At 42.9% G+C, this 21,444-nt stretch overlaps 1 protein-coding gene across 1 annotated transcript in view; it reads right to left on the bottom strand.

The window, feature by feature from the left end:
- Positions 1–291: 291 nt before the first annotated feature.
- The window catches only part of LOC142251140 (cdc42 effector protein 2-like), a 39,781-nt gene continuing 18,628 nt past the window's right edge, over positions 292–21,444 (bottom strand). The window contains exon 2 of the mRNA XM_075323665.1: positions 292–4,633. Coding sequence (XP_075179780.1) covers positions 3,777–4,475 — 699 coding nt within the window. The 5' untranslated portion in view covers positions 4,476–4,633 and the 3' untranslated portion in view covers positions 292–3,776. The remainder of the gene's footprint in view (positions 4,634–21,444) is intronic.

Below are 21,444 nucleotides of genomic sequence, written 5' to 3' on the forward strand. Positions count from 1 at the left end.
GCATGTTAGAATGCTGTGGGGCCTATAAGCTGTGGTGGTGGCCACAGCTTATAGGCCCCAAATCTGGTGACAGGTTCCATTTAAGACTACCATCCTCTAAAATCCGAACTTTCTGCTTCTGTCTCTAAGATTTCTCTCATGCTGCACCATTTCTCTGGAATGCACTAACCCAGACAATCCAATTAATTCTCTAAAACTAATAGTATTATTATTAACAAAAGTATATGTGTGTGTGTATATATGTTTACACAAAACATATTAAAGCTCACAATTCAGGACAAAAATGCAGAGTTACAATGTACAAATATTTTTTTATTTCAACTACAAACCATTTCTCTAGAAAAAGCTTGCTATATGTGTAGATGAATACTTTACAAATATTGTATCAACAAAAATGTTTTTTTACAAAGAAGAATTTTCTCATTGTGGGAATAATAGAAGCAACATTAAATAGTTTATATATGCTGAGTTCAGGATCCACAGACACTGAAAATATTATTTTGTGTGGATACCCACTTTATCCAGCAGAGGGCAGCAGAGGAGTCCAGATGAATATATTCAACCTGCAGCTAAGTGACTGCTGCATTTTGTTCTTGTCAGGGGGGATCATCAGTGTTTTTTAGGTCATGGGACTTAAGTGCTTATCTCTAAAAATAACAAATAACTTTCAGCCAGAGCTGCACTGTCCTATAAGGGCTCAGCATTCATCAATTGTCATCTACTTCCTTTCCTTCCAGTAAAATCATAAAAAATGTGTGTATTTAACTTACCAGAAATTAAAATACTTACAATCTCCTCCTTCTTAAAGAACAGTAGCCTGACAGATCACTTCCTGCACCAAGACATATGAGCAATCAGGAGGGATTGAGGGGGGTGGGGGTCATATTAGGGGGTCAAAATGATGAGGCCACAACTACCCTGCAATCTGTTCCAATATTAAGCACTGATACATCTTCTGATTTCCCCCATAAGGCTGGAATCACACTTGCGAGCGACTCTCGCGAGTCTTGCATTGCATCACCCGGCACGTCCACACACTCTCCTGACAGGAACAGGATGGCTGCATGTATTTCTATGCAGCTGAGATGCTCCAGTCCTGAAAGCTGCAGGCCGTTCCGGGTGATGCGATGCGAGACTCACGTGGGACTCTCACAAGTGTGACTCCGGCCTTAAAGTGTGCAAACTACTGCCCAAATAATAAAATGATACAGCACATAAATAATAGTGCCATATGGTGCCCAAATAATATAGCCATAAGGTGCCCAGATAACACCGCCTAGCCAATAAACTGGAAAATCTAGCTAGGATCCAATGAAGTTGGCTTTTCAAAGTCAGTGTGTATTTTGGGTGCCCCATTTAATAGTGAGAAGTTTTGTCCCTTTGTGACTGGTAGCAATTAGCTGTTAACAGTGCCGCCGCCGGCAGCTGGAAATGCTCAATACCAGAGCTCCTCCGTTTTCTGATAGCGGTCCGGTACTGCACATTCACCGCCTATTGATTTGAATGGGAGGTGGATGTGCAGTACCTGGCCATGGTCGCTATCATAAGACGGAGCAGCTCCGGAACTGAGCATTTCCAGCCACCTGTTGCCGCCGCCGGCACCGAGAAGAGCTGATCGGCGGGAATGCCAATTGACGGACCCCGGCCAATAAGACATTGTTGACTTATCTTCAGAACAGGCCATCAATGTAAAAGTAGTAGACAACCTCTGGCTTTATTTAAAGTTAGGCTGAGCTTAATCTAGTCACCGCTACAAAAAGTTGAGCCTAATCTGAAGACCAGTATACTAGCAGAGTCCAGTCTGGTGAGCAGTATACACATTAGAGCCTAAAAGACAGGGACAACTTTGGAGCCAATCTTTTTTTTTTTCTGTATTGAGTATATTTTGGGCTCAAAATAGTTTTTGCAGTTTGGTTCGTGTATAAATGTTGCACCTTTTGGCTTTTACAGGCTCATTGTTTCCCTTTACGTTGCTGGCTACAGAATGAAATAACAGTGAGCGGGCTTGTAACTCTTATCGGTATTTTTCTGAGCTCCTCTTAGTTAATTTGTGATCAAGTCAAAGTTTAGGTCAACTTTCATGAGATCACTCAGTAGATCAAAGAGTTAAAAGCGCAAAACAAGCTCACGGAAATGCAGTGCAAGAGGAAACAGTGCCTGCAAAAGGGTGCAAAACATTTAGGGTACGTGCCCATGATCAGGGTTCATAGCGTTTTGGACGCAGCATGCTTCCGCTGCGTCCAAAACGCTGCATTGTACAATACAAGCAGAGTGGATGGGATTTCTAGAAATCTCATGTCCCCTGTGCATGTACGGCCCGCAGCGTAAACCAACCTGTGGTGAGGCTTCCCAAGCCACAGCATGTGAATTGTTTGCTGTGGAGTCGCGAGTGTCCTCTGTAGGGAGAACACAGCGGGAGACCGCAACTGCCCGCACCCGGATCGCGGGCACGAGCAGCTGCGGTCTGCTGTGGAGACCCGCAGCCCCGCAGGTCAGGACCCGCCGCATCCAGGACATGCACATACCGTTAGGCTAGCCCTACATGGCGACTTTGGCCGTTGTGCGACTGAAGTTAGCACCATGCCGCTGCTTCATCGCAGCACTGAATCTAATCAAGCATTTCTGAGACTTTTAGGTCGTGGTTGGGTTGGTTGGATAGTAAGGATGTTGCAATTTGACCTCATTCACTTTTATAGTGCCGCTGGGTGGTAGCGGCACTGAGCAAACCATAAAGTCTTGGCCTTAATGAAGCCTAATTTTTGCCCAAAATACAGAATTTGATGACCATTACGTAAAGACAAGCTCTTTCTGGTAACCAGTAAGCTTATTAAAATCCAATCAGGTTTCCAGTTTATGCTGCAGGCCCCCAATCCTTGCACCAGTATATAAAGCTAAGGCTGATCTGGTGGTAATCTGAGCAGTATCTACCAAGCATTATAGAGAACTAAAATCATAATCTCGTGGCACGTTTGAAGGCTAAAACCATTGGACTATCATATATCTTCCATCAGTTTCCCACTTCTTACTTTCTTGTACTTTGCACCTTTTATTGAACCTAGAGGTCTCTCTTCTACTTGTTTCATTCTTGGAACCATCTGAGAACTTCACCTACATAAGTGACCATCATGATGACTGATAGCCCAATGGTTTGACTTCTGCCAAGTGTCTTAACATAAATTCTCATGCAATTGATAGTTCAGGTCTGATATCTTTGGCCAAGACAAATAACTACCCCATGTCTATGGTCAACATTAGAAAAAGAATGTAGACATCTTTGAGGAACATTGGTGAGATCTCCAAACACATTCATTGGATCAACCATACAAATAGAATGTCCAAAAGTTCCATGGACGGAAACATATAGCCACCAAAATCTACAGAAATAAGAAATAAATATTTTTGGAAACGAGGGATGAGGTACATTTTTCAAAGAATTTTCGCTTGGCAAAATAATCCCAAATTCAAAGTGTCTTTGATGTCACTAGTTATGGTAGGGTGTCCCCAAAAAATGTATTGTGAATGTATTATTTTGTTCGCACGTAAATGACAATTTTTTAAACAAATAACACAAATTTCATGGGTTTTATATAGTAACGTAAATTATAAGTCATATTAATAACCCATATAAAACACTGATATAAAAGAGCCTCCAGATTGAAGAGATGTTATCTGTTCCTTTGGATGACTGGATTGTCGATTGTCCATCTCTACAGAATTACTGCCCAATAATAAATAGTGTACAGAGATGTCCATATACATTTCCAAATGTTACTCAATCAGGAAGCTTTGTAGTCATCCATTATCCTCAAAACATCATCCAGAATTGATGGTCCAAGGTCCAGCTCCAGTCCAAACAGAGATTCGGTGGGTGGGTTGTCCTGGTTCTGCGAGTCCATGTTGCCCATTTTACTTTCCAAACCATCAGTTTCACATCCAGGACTGAACATTCCACCTTCAGTAATGGAAGCTTCAGAAGAACTTGTAGAAACAGTCAAAGACTGGCTGTTTTCTTCCTTAGAGATGGAGGAGAATGACATATCTTCTCTGCGAAAGCATCCCTCGCCATAGCTGATGGACATGGAGCGTTGACTTGGGACCTCTTCCAGATGGAGCCTCGGAGGTTTTGGAGGAGCTCTCTCTTTACTTTGCGTTGCAGTGAAAACCGGCAGAGATACAGCGTTTTTTAAGAAGGGGCGGAAACTTCCATCACTGTCATGAAACTCTTGGTCTAGCCTGTTGTCTGTGTTCTGAAGGGTCAACTTTCGGCCCAAGTTTGGAAGAAGGTCATACTTTCCTTGCAGAAAAGACAACTCTCCGAACATATCTTCTTCTCCATCTAGTCCAATATGAGCACTGTGTCTGAAGTCACCCAAAGGAGGGCTGATCATTTCCCTGGATAACACATCTCGAAGTTTGGGCTTTTTACCTCTTTTTGGAGTTGAGGTTTTCAAGTACATTGGGGTTTTCGCTGGCATTTTGTACACTTGAGATGTCAAAGCTTCAAATGTAAAGTCACCTCTGAAGGATGAGACGGGTAGCAGGAACCCTCACTTTAACTTGGAGGACAAAATCTCCATAGTTGAGAAATATCTTGAGACTTTTGGGGTACTTTTTAGCCGATCTTCAATTGGATCTGAAAGAAAAGTAAATCATGTTAAAGTTGATTGTTGATCATACATATCATCTTAAATGTTAAAGCTGTCGTCTGAAAACTTGTTGACAAATGAATTGCATGGGGTCACATTGACCTTTTTAGGGGGTCTCTAAAAAAAATACACTGGCTGCAGTCATGCCCATACCTTAAGGGACCAAAAAAGAAAAAACCCTAAAACTCATAATTTTATTACGGTAATCTTAAAAACAGGTGTGTCCAAAAACAAACAAAAGACAAACATTAGATACATGAACTGTATCTGGAAAGGAGGATCAGGCCAACAATGCCCTAAATTGTCCCTACCTTGCCATAGAGGTGGCATCCTAAACTTTGCAATACGGCCCTCCCGCTCACTTTCGGGGGCAGGCGACTCAACTAAGTACCATCATTTCATTTTTTTGTTGGGCCAATTGTTATTTTATAGGTTACTTGTATGCACTTTAGTAATGCCAACTTGCTGCTGGATTATTGTGTAGTTTTTGTGTAGTATAGCGATACACTTGATTGGATTCATTATACCATCGCAAGTGAATTCCAGCCACTAATATAGTCATATGAAAAAGTTTGGGCATCCCTATTAATGTTAACCTTTTATCTTTATAACATTTTGGGTTTTTGCAACAGCTATTTCAGTTTCATATATCTAATAACTGATGGACTCAGTAATATTTCTGGATTGAAATGAGGTTTATTGTACTAACAGAAAATGTGCAATCCGCATTTAAACAAGATTCGACCAGTGCAAAAGTATGGGCACCCTTATCAATTTCTTGATTTGAACCCTCCTAACTACTTTTTACTGACTTACTAAAGCACTAAATTGGTTTTGTAACCTCATTGAGCTTTGAACTTCATAGGCAGGTGTATCCAATCATGAGAAAAGGTATTTAAGGTGGCCACTTGCAAGTTGTTCTCCTATTTGAATCTCCTATGAAGAGTGGCATCATGGGCTCCTCAAAACAACTCTCAAATGATCTGAAAACTAAGATTATTCAACATAGTTGTTCAGGGGGAGGATACAAAAAGTTGTCTCAGAGATTTAAACTGTCAGTTTCCACTGTGAGGAACATAGTAAGGAAATGGAAGAACACAGGTACAGTTCTTGTTAAGCCCAGAAGTGGCAGGCCAAGAAAAATATCAGAAAGGCAGAGAAGAAGAATGGTGAGAACAGTCAAGGACAATCCACAGACCACCTCCAAAGACCTGCAGCTTCATCTTGCTGCAGATGGTGTCAATGTGCATCGGTCAACAATACAGCGCACGTTGCACAAGGAGAAGCTGTATGGGAGAGTGACGCGAAAGAAGCCGTTTCTGCAAGCACGCCACAAACAGTCGCCTGAGGTATGCAAAAGCACATTTGGACAAGCCAGTTACATTTTGGAAGAAGGTCCTGTGGACTGATGAAACAAAGATTGAGTTGTTTGGTCATACAAAAAGGAGTTATGCATGGAGGCAAAAAAACACGGCATTCCAAGAAAAGCACTTGCTACCCACAGTAAAATTTGGTGGAGGTTCCATCATGCTTTGGGGCTGTGTGGCCAATGCCGGCACCGGGATTCTTGTTAAAGTTGAGGGTCGCATGGATTCAACTCAGTATCAGCAGATTCTTGACAATAATATGCAAGAATCAGTGACGAAGTTGAAGTTACGCAGGGGATGGATATTTCAGCAAGACAATGATCCAAAACACCGCTCCAAATCTACTCAGGCATTCATGCAGAGGAACAATTACAATGTTCTGGAATGGCCATCCCAGTCCCCAGACCTGAATATCATTGAACATCTGTGGGATGATTTGAAGCGGCTGTCCATGCTCGACGACCATCAAACTGAACTGAACTGCAATTGTTTTGTAAACAGGAATGGTCAAATATACCTTCATCCAGGATCCAGGAATCCATTAACAGCTACAGGAAGCGACTAGAGGCTGTTATTTTTGCAAAAGGAGGGTCTACAAAATATTAATGTCACTTTTATGTTGAGGTGCCCATACTTTTGCACCGGTCAAATTTAGTTTAAATGCGGATTGCACATTTTCTGTTAGTACAATAAACCTCATTTCAATCCAGAAATATTACTCAGTCCATCAGTTATTAGATATATGAAACTGAAATAGCTGTTGCAAAAACCCAAATTGTTATAAAGAAAAAAGGTTAACATTAATAGGGGTGCCCAAACTTTTTCATATGACTGTATGGCAATCTCAATTGTGCTGTGATTTTTGAAAAAATCTGAGGGGTACATATTTGGCACATTTACATTGTACACTAATCCCTTTCACCTAGAACAGCTGCACTTGTTTAGTTTAGTACAGGAACATCAAAAGAGAAGGCCGTCGGTGAGCGGGGCGCTCTATATCACAAAGATTAGGATGCCAACCTCCATGGCAAGGTAGGGGCCTGTACCTCCTTTCCAGATATAGATACTGTATCTAATGTTTGTCTTCTGTATGTTTTTGGGCACATCTGTTTTTAAGATTATTCTAATAAAATTATAGGTTTTAGTGTTTTTTGAGAGCTAAGGACCACGTTCAATATCCTAATTGTTTCGGTCCATGCCTTAAGAGACTCAGTGACACATTAACAGGACACATCTATGAACAATTATGTTTGCTAGCTGATGAACCCTCATTCAAAGTTCACAATATGTTAGTTGATGGGCCCTCTTACAGCGTCCACATAATGATAGTTCATTTGAATTATTACAAAGTTCACATTTCGATAGTTGAGGGTCCCTTTCACATAGTTCACAATGTAATAGTTGATGGGCCCTTTTACCAGGTACACATTATCATAGTAGATGGGCCCTCTTACCAAGTTCACATTGTGATAGCTGATGGGCCCTTTTATAAAGTTTACAACATGATAGCTGATGGTTTCTCTTACAGAGTTCACATCGTGATAGCTGATGGGCCCTTTTATGGAGTTTACAATATGATGTTGATGGGTCCTCTTACAGAGTTCACAATATGATGTTGATGGACCCTCTTTTAGAGTTCACATCCTGATAGTTGATGGGCCCTCTTACAGAGTTCACATCCTGATAGTTGATGGACCCTCTTACAGAGTTCACATCGTGATAGTTGATGGGCCCTCTTACAGAGTTCACATTGTGATAGTTGATGGTCTCTCTTACAGAGTTCACATCCTGATAGTTGATGGTCTCTCTTACAGAGTTCACATCCTGATAGTTGATGGTCTCTCTTACAGAGTTCACATCGTGATAGTTGATGGGCCCTCTTACAGAGTTCACATCGTGATAGTTGATGGGCCCTCTTACAGAGTTCACATCGTGATAGTTGATGGGCCCTCTTACAGAGTTCACATCGTGATAGTTGATGGTCTCTCTTACAGAGTTCACATCGTGATAGTTGATGGGCCCTCTTACAGAGTTCACATTGTGAGAGTTGATGGGCCCTCTTACAGAGTTCACATCGTGATAGTTGATGGGCCCTCTTACAGAGTTCACATCGTGATAGTTGATGGGCCCTCTTACAGAGTTCACATCGTGATAGTTGATGGGCTCTCTTACAGAGTTCACATCGTGATAGTTGATGGACCCTCTTACAGAGTTCACATCGTGAGAGTTGATGGGCCCTCTTACAGAGTTCACATTGTGATAGTTGATGGGCTCTCTTACAGAGTTCACATTGTGATAGTTGATGGACCCTCTTACAGAGTTCACATCGTGATAGTTGATGGACCCTCTTACAGAGTTCACATCGTGATAGTTGATGGACCCTCTTACAGAGTTCACATCCTGATAGTTGATGGGCCCTCTCACACAGTTCACATCGTGATAGTTGATGGGCCCTCTTACAGAGTTCACATCGTGATAGTTGATGGGCCCTCTTACAGAGTTCACATCGTGATAGTTGATGGGCCCTCTTACAGAGTTCACATCGTGATAGTTGATGGGCTCTCTTACAGAGTTCACATCGTGATAGTTGATGGACCCTCTTACAGAGTTCACATCGTGAGAGTTGATGGGCCCTCTTACAGAGTTCACATTGTGATAGTTGATGGGCTCTCTTACAGAGTTCACATTGTGATAGTTGATGGACCCTCTTACAGAGTTCACATCGTGATAGTTGATGGACCCTCTTACAGAGTTCACATCGTGATAGTTGATGGACCCTCTTACAGAGTTCACATCCTGATAGTTGATGGGCCCTCTCACACAGTTCACATCGTGATAGTTGATGGGCCCTCTTACAGAGTTCACATTGTGATAGTTGATGGACCCTCTTACAGAGTTCACATCGTGATAGTTGATGGACCCTCTTACAGAGTTCACATCGTGATAATAATAATAATAATAATCTTTATTTCTATAGCGCCAACATATTCCGTAGCGCTTTACAATTCAGGAGGATCATATACAAACAAGTAACAGTTATAGAAATACAATATTTAGAGGGGAAAAAAATACAACCCTGCTCGTGAGAGCTTACAATCTACAATGAGATGGGGGGAGAGGCAAGGTTCAAGTGCTTATTTACAATGACAATCCAACCATCTCACGGAAATGGGGCTGGATAATGGTTTCCTGGACCAGTGGGCCCGAGCCTTGAGATGCCTTTGGGTGCCATGGAGTTTGATGTGGAGCTATGTTGTGAGAGGTTGTAGAGGGACTATGTGAATCGAATCTGATTAGGGAGTGTGATAGGCCGCCCTAAAAAGATGCGTCTTTAGGGTGCGTCTGAAGCTGAGTAAGTTGTGATTTGTCCTAACTTCTTGGGGTAGAGCGTTCCAGAGGGTTGGTGCAGCTCGGAAGAAGTCTTGGATCCGGGAGTGATAGTTGATGGACCCTCTTACAGAGTTCACATCGTGATAGTTGATGGGCCCTCTTACACAGTTCACATCATGATAGTTGATGGGCCCTCGTACAGAGTTCACAATATGATGTTGATGGACCCTCTTACAGAGTTCACATCGTGATAGTTGACGGGCCCTCTTACAGAGTTGAAATTGCGATGGCTGATGGGCTCTTTTATGGAGATTACAATATGATGTTGATGGGCCCTTTTACAGAGTTCACATCGTAATAGATGATGGGCTCTTTTTACGTAGTTTACAATATAATGTTGATGGACCCTCGTACTGAGTTCACAATGTGATAGTTGATGGGCCCTTTTACAGAGTTCACATTGGGACTCAGAAACGTTAAGGTACACTTCTTAGAGAACATATTTCTTAATAACCCTGCTTTATAATACGGCTCTAACAGCATTAACTAGGGTTCGCTTCTGTTTCATTTAATGAGTTTTCAATTAAGTCAATTAAAGAGGCTGCAAAAATTAATCTCCAATGTACAAGGGAGGATTGGTGTTCAGATGTATCTATTTCTATGATCATTAGTACATGGGATTTATATAAATAGATTTCCGGTGGAAACGAGGGCCTTGGGGATAAGCTTCCTTCCCCTTAAGCAAACAGGATGAAGCCCCTCCCAGTTGGAAGTACAGTCATGATCTACTGTCAGCGTCACTTTCATGCTCCTGGCCCAGCTTTCTCTTGTGCTGTGATTGCACAGTGATTATACGGTTTAGACTCTAAAAGAATAGAGGCAGAAATCCAGTGATATAGTCCGGTGATGTATATGATTGTCCCCAGTCTCCCGGCTTCTTGCCTGCCAGGACACTGTGCACCTCTAAATGCCTGACAGATCGGACCACCAGCATTGCCTGACTACCGGCCCAAACTGTGCGCTCTCCATGCAGCAAGCAGAGGCCCTGAGGCTGGATCCTGCCATCTGGCCCAGTGCTAAGCAGCTCATGCAAGTTTTAGGGTAAAGACTAGAGCTTAAATCGTGCTTTCCTTGTTAGAAAAACGGCCACCTATGATAGGCGGCAGCGGCGGCCGGTGACCAAGGCAACGAGCAGTAAATGATAGAATTATGAAGCCCTCCGTTCATGAGAACAGAGGTTTTAAGAGCACTTTGCAATCTTACCTATAATAAATATTATTATTATTATTATTATTATTATTATCAATAATAATAATAATAATGATGAGACAACCTGTTTAACTCTCTCATGTTCTCCTTTCTTTGTTTCTTTTTTTGTTTCTTTCTATATCTTTCTTTCTTTTTATCTTTCTGTATCCATTTTTCTATATTTTTCTTTCTGTATTTATCTCTCTATGTAGTTTTTTTTCTCTTTCTTTATCTATCTTTTTTCTTTCTATGTATTTTTTTTCTCTTTCTTTTTCTTATCTATATTTCTATGTATTTTTAGCTTTCTTTTTATATGTCTTTCTTTTTCTTATCGTTCTTTCCTATATTTCTTTTTATTATCTTACTTTTCATCTTTCTTTTCCTTCTTTCTTTCTTTCTCTCTCTCTCTCCTTCTCTCTCTTCTTTCTTTCTATGTATTTTTTCTTTCTTTTTCTTCTTTCTTTTTCTTATTTTTTTGGATTATTTATCTTTCTTTTAGTTATCTTTCTTTTTCTTATCTTTTTTCTTATTTTTCTTTATCTTTCTATGTATTTATTTTATCTTTTTCTCTTTCTTTTTCTTATCTATATTTCTATGTATTTTTAGCTTTCTTTTTATATTTCTTTCTTTTTCTTATCTTTCTTTCCTATATTTCTTATCTTACTTTTCATCTTTCTTTTCCTTCTTTCTTTCTTTCTTTCTTTCTTTCTCTCTCTTCTTTCTTTCTATGTATTTTTTTCTTTTTCTTCTTTCTTTTTCTTATTTTTTTGTATTTTTATCTTTCTTTTTCTTATCTTTTTTTCTTATTTTTCTTTATCTTTCTATGTATTTATTTTATATTTCTTTTTCTTATCTTTCTTTATCTAGCTATTTTTCTATGTTTTTTTTACTCTTTCTTTTTCTCTTTCTTTTTCAATCTTTCTTTTTTTTAGTTATCTTTCTATGTTTTTTTCCTCTTTTATTTGTCTTTCTTTTTCTATCTTTTTCTTATCTTTCTTTTCTATATATCTTTTTATGATCTTACTTTTTATCTTTTTTTTCTTATCTTTCTTTTTCGTGTCTTTCTGGCCTTCTCTCTCTTTCTTTCTTAGTCTCTTTCTATTTTTCTTTCTATCTCTGTCTATCCGTTTAGGACTAAGCATATAGCCAGCTTTAATTAGCAAATAAAATACCACTTAATACCACTGTGTACCCTGTATATTGACAGAAAGCTACCAATCAGTGTTGGGGTTGGGCTTACACAGAGCAGTTGACTAGGAGGCACAAGAGACCTAGTCCTTTAGTGATAACCTCCTGCTGATAAAACACTGATTTTATTGAAATAACAGCACACAGCTATAAGTGATACATCGCTGGATTCAGAATCTCAGCCTCTACATCATGGTGCTGTCAGATTACATAGCAAAAACCTGCTGACAGATACAGTTTAGAAATAAAAATAAGAAGGCTTACACTTTTCACACTTTTGCATCTTGTTGTTTCAGGAAATGCACATGTACATTAGCAGCAATAGACTGACTTGGACACTATCTTTTGTAGTGAAGCATCTAAACAGCGTGTGTAAAAGTCATTGTGAAAGGAGGGGAAGCAGGGTCATATGTGACATCACCTATTGTGATGGTGGATCCTATGTTATCCGCTATGTACAGAGCTGTCTTGCCTTGATGAAAACTCTTCCTTAAAGGACTGGAAGCGTGAGTCTTAAAAACTCCAGTAGACACTGAAAATTGCAAGATTACTATCTTTTTTTTTTTAGAAATATCATGATATAAAACTAAATCATTTTCAGAATTTAAAAAAAAAAAAATACCATGTAACACTAAAACCTAAACAATAGATAATGTTCTGATGATTGCTTCCCAAAAAGTGATTGTCAGCCTGTTTACACTGCCTGAATATCGGGAAACAAGAAATCCCAAGGATGCTAATTGCTGATGGTCTCTAGTATAAGCCTCAACAGCAAAATGCTTAACAGAAGTGGCCTGATGGGATTTCTAAGTGTTCATATACATCTATCTGACTCTACTACGTGTGTGACCGGGGTAGTAGTTGTCAGGAATGATGAGTGCACTTTCTTCAGTGATCCCCCCCCGGAAAACAGATGGCTGTGAGGCTGATCTCATAGATTATATCTGATCGCTCTCACATCTCAGCTGGCGGACTCCATTAATGGGGAGCACAGGATCCATTTCAGGACAGGTCTCGGCTGAGACTTTCTACTGGGAAGTGGCTGGAGAATAGAAAACAGATGAAGCTCAGATGCTCCCAGATAGTAAAACATCTCCATCTGCTGCAGCTGAGTGTTTTATAGCCCATCCTCAGTACATGTCGTCCCCCCCCCCCATAGCCCCCCCCCCAATAGCCCCCTGCTCACCAACACTCCTGTGATTCAGGAAACAGAGAAACATGGAATCAGCAAAAACCATAACCAAAAAGATAAGCTCAGGAGACTGGTTGGGGCACTGTGTATGGGGGCACTGTATATGGCGGCACTGTATATGGCGGCATGGTATATGGGGGCACTGTATATGGGGGCACTCTGTATATGGAGGCACTCTGTATATGGAGGCACTGTATATGGCGGCATGGTATATGGGGGCACTGTATATGGGGGCACTGTATATGGGGCACTGTATATTGCGGCACTGTATATGGGGCACTGTATATTGGGGCACTGTATATGGGGCACTGTATATGGGGCACTGTATATTGGGGCACTGTATATGGGGCACTGTATATTGGGGCACTGTATATGGGGCACTGTATGTTGGGGCACTGTATATGGGGCACTGTATATTGGGGCACTGTATATGGCGGCACTGTATATCGGGGCACGGTATATGGGGGCACTCTGTATATGGAGGCACTCTGTATATGGAGGCACTGTATATGGCGGCATGGTATATGGGGGCACTGTATATGGGGGCACTGTATATGGGGCACTGTATATTGCGGCACTGTATATGGGGCACTGTATATTGGGGCACTGTATATGGGGCACTGTATATGGGGCACTGTATATTGGGGCACTGTATATGGGGCACTGTATATTGGGGCACTGTATATGGGGCACTGTATGTTGGGGCACTGTATATGGGGCACTGTATATTGGGGCACTGTATATGGGGCACTGTATATGGGGGCACTGTATATTGGGGCACTGTATATGGGGCACTGTATATGGGGGCACTGTATATGGGGCACTGTATATTGGGGCACTGTATATGGGGCACTGTATATGGTGCACTGTATATTGGGGCACTGTATATTGGGGCACTGTATATGGGGCACTGTATGTTGGGGCACTGTATATGGGGCACTGTATATTGCGGCACTGTATGTTGGGGCACTGTATATGGGGCACTGTATATTGGGGCACTGTATATGGGGCACTGTAGATGGGGGCACTGTATATGGGGCACTGTATATTGGGGCACTGTATATGGGGCACTGTATATGGGGCACTGTATATTGGGGCACTGTATATTGGGGCACTGTATATGGGGGCACTCTCTCTTGTTGAGGACCTGTATAACAAGCTTCTGTTTGAGGCACTTTACATGGGAAAACTCTCAGGCTGATTCTTTGCTTATAGCGTACATCTCTATCTGGAGCACTCTATAATGAGGCACTATATATATATCTGAAAAGAAAATTTACACTATATATTGATACTCTGTTTTGCTGGTGCACTGTATATGGGGGCACTTTCTGGTTGATGTCATATGTACAGTATAAGGACACTTTATGGCTAATTTACTGTATATTGTATCACTCTTTTTGGGTTATTGTATATAGATGCACTCTTTGGTTGGGTCATTGTATATGGATGCACTCTTTGGTTGGGTCATTGTATATGGATGCACTCTTTGGTTGGGTCATTGTATATAGATGCACTCTTTGGTTGGGGCATTGTATATAGATGCACTCTTTGGTTGGGTCACTGTATATGGATGCACTCTTTGGTTGGGTCATTGTATATAGATGCACTCTTTGGTTGGGTCATTGTATATGGATGCACTCTTTGGTTGGGTCATTGTATATGGATGCACTCTTTGGTTGGGTCATTGTATATAGATGCACTCTTTGGTTGGGGCATTGTATATAGATGCACTCTTTGGTTGGGTCATTGTATATAGATGCACTCTTTGGTTGGGGCATTGTATATAGATGCACTCTTTGGTTGGGTCACTGTATATGGATGCACTCTTTGGTTGGGTCATTGTATATAGATGCACTCTTTGTTGGGTCATTGTATATAGATGCACTCTTTGGTTGGGTCATTGTATATGGATGCACTCTTTGGTTGGGTCATTGTATATAGATGCACTCTTTGGTTGGGGCATTGTATATAGATGCACTCTTTGGTTGGATCATTGTATATAGATGCACTCTTTGGTTAGGTCATTGTATATAGATGCACTCTTTGGTTGGGTCATTGTATATGGATGCACTCTTTGGTTGGGTCATTGTATATAGATGCACTCGTTGGTTGGGGCATTGTATATGGATGCACTCTTTGGTTGGGTCAGTGTACCTGGTTCCTGGGCGGCACTGTGGCAGTAGTTAGAGATTACACCTGATTAAGGGTTATATGAGCGCAGAGGCTGTAATGCCAATGATAGTTGATGTATATTTAGCAGGGATTATCTTCCGTGCAATATCAGCATTCTAGGGGTAACACACAAAACACATCAGCCGGTGTAGAAATCTGTATAACGCTCTGATCTCAATATGGCTACATCATTGCATTACCCATAAGGAATGGAAACGGTTACCAAGGTAAAGAGATTTTATTATGTGGACAATGTGGCAATAATATATCACTGCCAAAGCCCCGCATGTCATTACGTCATCTGTAATTCATATATAATAAATTATTACGTCATCCCGTAAAGACATGAAACACATTACATTACTAAGCAACATTCGTAACCAATTTGTAAACTGTATTAATGCCAGAATGTAGCTTTAAAGGTAATTAAAGGGGGAAAAATGTTTGGCTTAAACCCACCCCCCCACCCCCACCACCACCACCCCTCTTGCAGCTCATTCCCATTGGAATTAATGCAGTTGAGTTGTAGTAGACACATAATTTAAAATCATGAAGGTAAGTGAGTATTTATTTACAGTGGCCAATGATTGGACACGAGCATATTCCCAATATTCGGCCAATCTAAAAAGACTGACAACCACCTGACAAAGTAGCGAAACACTAATCGGATCAAATTATTAAGATGCACATAGATGATATGCCAGAACCTGGCTAGTGAGCATGGCGGCCTCACATCGCGCCCACTAGTCGGGTTCTGGTCAGGAGTGTGCATATCGCCATTTCCGGCTGTGACATCAGCAAATACTCGCAGAACGCATCTAACTATGTATAAAGGAAACAATCTTGCCAGCCTTGCCTAACAGAATGCAGCAAGTGTGAACAGGTGCAGGCTGCTATGAATCCATAATATTCGGTATATCGCAAAAGTGAGTACACCCCTCACATTTTTGTAAATATTGTATTATATCTTTTCATAGGACAACACTGAAGATCTGACCTTGTGATACAATGTACAGTGTCAGTGTGCAACTTGTATAACAGTGTAAATAACTTAACACACAGCCATTAATGTCTAAACCGCTAGCATCAAAAGTGAGCACACCCCTAAGTCAAAATGGCCAAAGTGTAAATATTTTGTGTGGCCGCCATTATATTCCAGCACTGCCTGAAGTCTCTTAGGCATGGAGTTCACTAGAGCTTCACAGGAGCTGCTGGATCCTCTTCCATCCTCCACGATGACATCTCGGAGCTGCTGGATGTTACAGACCTTGCGCTCCTCCTCCTATCATTTTAGGAGGCCCAAGAGATGCTCAATAGGGTTTAGGTCTGGAGACGCTTATGTGGCGCCCCTAAGGCTTCAGCCGCTACAGGGGACTGCACCTTGGCTGAGGTGCGGTATTCATCATGGATACGGAGGAGGTCATTACCGGTAACCACCACAATCCATACAACACACAGTTACTTGCCCCCCCCACTGGGACTGGGCTAGTGTCGGATGCTGAGGGTGGCCATCGCGAGGCATGGGACCTCTGCCCACTAGTTCAGCAACCCGGGGGGAGGTGCATCATCTAGGGGGAGCGAGGCGACATATACACTACCAGAGGAAAAAGAAAAGGGACACGACCGTGAATGGACACAAATTGGAACAGCTCTCAGAAAAGCCAGGGACCAGTGGTCTGCAGCAGAGCACTTGACCTGGGTTCTCAGATTGAAAGGGGAATCCTGTGCTCACTGGGAGTGCGACAGGCACCTAGCCACCGCGGCGTCCCAGTATCAGAAACGTGGCCCAGTGACGAGTCTCCCCAGACCCGGTGCTCCCTGTAGCTCCCCACAGCCAGCAGCACTCATGCAGCCCCAAACTATAACACTTCCACCACCATGCCTGACTGTAAGCAGGACACACTTGTCTTTGTACTCCTCCCCTGGTTTCTTCCACAGACACTTGACACCATCTGAACCAAATAAGTTTACCTTTTTCTCATCAGACCACAGGACGGTTCCAGTAATCCATGTCCTTAGTCTGTTTGTCTTCAGCAAACTGTTTGCAGGATTTCTTGTGCATCATCTTTAGAAGAGGCCTCCTTCTGGGATGACAGCCATGCAGAGCAATGTGATGCAGTGTGGGGAATATGGTCTGAGCACTGACAGGCGGACCCCCCACCCCTGTAACCTCTGCAGCAATGCTGGCAGCACACACACATACCTCTATTTTGAAAAGACAGCCTCTGGATATGACGCTGAGCACGTGCACTCAACTTCATTGGTCAGCCATGGCGAGGCCTGTCCTGAGTGAATCCTGTCTTGTTAAACCGCTGTATGTACTTGGCCATTGTGCTGCAGCTCAATCTCAGTCTGTCGGCAATCTTCTCATAGCCTCGGCCATCTTTATGTAGAGCCACAATTCTCTTTTTCAGATCCTCAGAGAATTCTTTGCCATGAGGAGCCATGCCGAACTTCCAGTGACCAGTATGAGAGAGTGTGTGAGGGATAACACTGAATGTAACACACCTGCCCCCCATTCACACCGGAGACCTTGTTGTAACACTAATGAGTCACATCACACCGGGGAGGAAAAATGGATAATTGGGCACAATTTGTCCATTTTCCCTTATGTGGTGCACTTACATTTGTTCCCAGTGGTTTTGACAGTAATGGCTGTGTTGAGTTATTTACACTGTTATACAAGCTGCACACTGACACTGTACATTGTATCACAGGGTCAGATCTTCAGTGTGGTCCCATGAAAAGATATAATAAAATATTTACAAAAATGTGAGGGGTGTACTCACTTTTGTGATATAATGTATATACCAAAGAGTGCAGCAGCCACTGTGTGCACCAAGATGTACACATTAAACATTGAATATATCTATTGTAAACTATATTACAGTCATATAGACTATACTTATACATTTGAGATGCTTAATGCACAAACCTACTGATATGGGGAGGTCCTATCATGCAGGTACACCTTGTCGTGGCTGTTGGGCACAAACAATTTTTTCAATTTGTGCTCTAAGTATTTTAATTTTACAATTATAGTCTAAATGGCAGTAATGCAGTATATAATACAGTATTTACACCTTAATTTTTCCCATAACAATAGAAAGCCCCTATATTACGCTCCATTTGCATCTGAGCTTGGTCTGCGCTATGGCCATAATGCTGTCTGTCATACCAGCGCCCCAGCAGCTGGTGGGCCGGATTGAGCATGCAGGGCTTGGCCAGACCTGATCTCTTGTAGTTGCTTTACAAGACCCTCCAGGACAGTGAAATCGCGCCCTACTAATCGGAGCCCAGAGAGTAATGTCAGCATTTCCTTGCAGGAAGGTGGTTAAGTTACACATATCAGCCCCTGTCTCCTGTCCAGATCCTTCAGCCAAGAATGTGTCAGTATCGAGGCGTGGACCACCATCTGTCCGTCCATCCCTGGTGCTAAACTCCTACTGACTCTGCAGGGATCGTCCGGGGGCAGAATACAAGCCTATTATTATATATCTGATGTTCTAGATAATTGACCTCCGCACCATCCGTGGTATTACACACATCCAATATCATCATTAATTCTATCAGACAAAAAAAAATTCAATTACTTCATTTTTAGGCTGAACTTAAGAAGGTCCTTAGATTTTGCACAAGTCCCAGCCCACCCTACCAGCCATCTGATACTTATAAGTCAATGACAGCTGGAGAGCCACAATCCTCCTAAGCATGCCGCAGATATTGTGAAAGTGACGTATGGAATCCAGGGATTGTTACTGTCCAGATCAACCCCATTCATGTTCTTATACTTCCGTCATATTGAGAAATGCATGGGTACAGTACTGAGAAATCCTAATACTATGGGGAAAATTCATCACTACTGGATGGTTAGACGTCAGATGACATCAATGAGATCAGGATCACCTCCAGGGTTATCTGGTCCCAGTAGGACTTTGTTGACTAAGGGTACCGTCTCACTAAACGACGTACCAGCGATTGCGACCACGATTTGACCTGGTCAGGATCGCTGGTGCGTTGCTACATGGTCGCTGGTGACCTGTCAATCAGGTAGATCTCACCAGCGACCAGCCACCAGCGACTCTGCACTTTGTAGCCAAGGTACACATCTGGTTACTAAGCAAAGCGCTTTGCTTAGTTACCCGATATTTACCCTGGTTACATGTGCAGGGAGCCAGCGCTGGCAGCCTGTAAGCGTGTACGCTGGTAACCGGGGTAAATATCGGGTAACCAAGCAAAGCGCTTTGCTTAGTTACCCGAAATTTACCTTGGTTACCAGCGTACGCTGCTTACACAGAGTCGGTGCTCGTTGGTCTCCCGCAGTCAAACACGCTGATGTGTGCTGCACAGCGGGAGACTAACGAGCAAAAAATGAACCAGAACAGTGTGTAACTATCAGCGATTTCACAGCAGGGGCCAGGTCGCTGCTTAGTGTCACACACAGCGAGATCGCTGATGAGGTCACTGGTACGTCAGAAAACCTGTGACTCAGCAGCGATCTTGCTATGTGAGAAGTACCCCTAAGGGCTGGATAACCCTGGAGGTGACTCTGATCCAACTGATGTCATCTGACGTCTAACAATCCAGTAGTAATGAATTTCCCCACTGTCCCCGTTATCTCCTGCCACCCCCTGTGTCATGGAGTGGCAGGAGATAACAGGGGACCGACACTCCTAAACTGGCCCTCAGGTGACGGTGGCCCTATATCACGGTTGTGTCATGGGTGACAGACAGCCATGTGGTTTCTGGCCATAGAAGGTCACAGTGTTTGGCTGTGCAAAATGCTCCCTGACTTTCCATTGTGCCTGCTGTCAGTATTCATTGGTATAGCTAGCTTTCCTGCTGGATTCACCTCTCTCCCTTTTAGACCCAGCAGGACCTCACCTTCCACCCAGCATTTTCTTGATGCTTATATACCCCTTCCTTCTTTAGGTCTAGTGCTGGTGATATTTTTCAGTTCATTCAAGCTTTGGTTGCAAGCAGGTGGCTTGTACTCCTCTGTGGTATCGTTGCTGAAAACTCTGCTGAGCTTCTACCACTGTCATCTATGGATAAGTAGTTTGTGCTTTTCCCCCTGTGTGTCCTTCTTGTGTCTTCTATAGTTGTTTAGTGGGGTTGACGAAGAGCTCATCCCATCTGTTCCCTATTTAGGGTACAGCAGTAGGGATACCTAGAGTCAAGTATCCAGCTTGGCGCATAGGTTCCTATCTATGGTGGTGAGGGACCCCAGGGACCAGTAGTAGGTTTGGCCAGGGGTCACCATCTTCCCTTTACCTAGACACAGGGTTTCCCTTCCCTTTTGCAATGCCCTTGGTACTTCCCCATACTTAGCGTGACACCCTAGCTGTCCATGATCCCAGAGATAAAGCTGGGTTTACACACTGCAACATCGCAAAGGACATCGCTGTAACGTCACCGGTTTGGTGACGCAATAGCGACCTCCCTAAGTCTCTGCTAAGTCGCTGGTTAGCTGTCAAACAGGCAAACCTGGCCAACAACGCAACAGCGATCCGGACCTGCAGAGCGACCTAGCTGGTTGTTGGGGACGTTGATAAGCAGCCTTTTGAAAGGGAAGTTGCTAACAAAGTCGCTGAAAAGGCTTCACACACTGAAACTTCATGCTGCACAGCGGGAAACAAAGGACCTAGGAATGGTCCTGAACGATTTGTAACGATTACAACTTCACAGCAGGGGCCGGGTCGCTGATAGGATTCACACACTGCAACATCGCAAACAACATCGCTATTGCGTCACAAAACCGGTGACGTTACAGAGATGTCATTTGAGATGTTGCAGTGTGTGAACCCAGCTTTAAGGTCCAGTCACACTAAGCAACTTACCAGCGATCCCAACAACGATAGGGATCGCTGGTAAGTTGCTAGGAGGTTGCTGGTGAGCTGTCACACTGCGACGCTCCAGCGATCCCACCAGCAACCTGACCTGGCAGGGATCGCTGGAGCGTGGCTACACGAGTTGCTGGTGAGCTCACCAGCAACCAGTGACCAGCCCCCAGTCTCCTAGTTACAGCACACATCAGGTTAATTAACCCGATGTGTGCTGCAGCTAAATGTGCACAGAGCAGGGAGCAGCGCACACTGAGCGCTGGCTCCTTGCTCTCCTAGTTACAGCACACATCAGGTTAATTAACCCGATGTGTGCTTCAGCTAAATGTGCACAGAGCAGGGAGCAGCGCACACTGCTTAGTGCTGGCTCCTTGCTCTCCTAGTTACAGCACACATCGGGTTAATTACCTGATGTGTGCTGCAGCTACATGTGCACAGAGCAGGAGCCGGCACTG

Source organism: Anomaloglossus baeobatrachus, chromosome 9 (assembly GCF_048569485.1).
Source record: "Anomaloglossus baeobatrachus isolate aAnoBae1 chromosome 9, aAnoBae1.hap1, whole genome shotgun sequence".
Lineage (NCBI taxonomy): Eukaryota > Metazoa > Chordata > Amphibia > Anura > Aromobatidae > Anomaloglossus > Anomaloglossus baeobatrachus.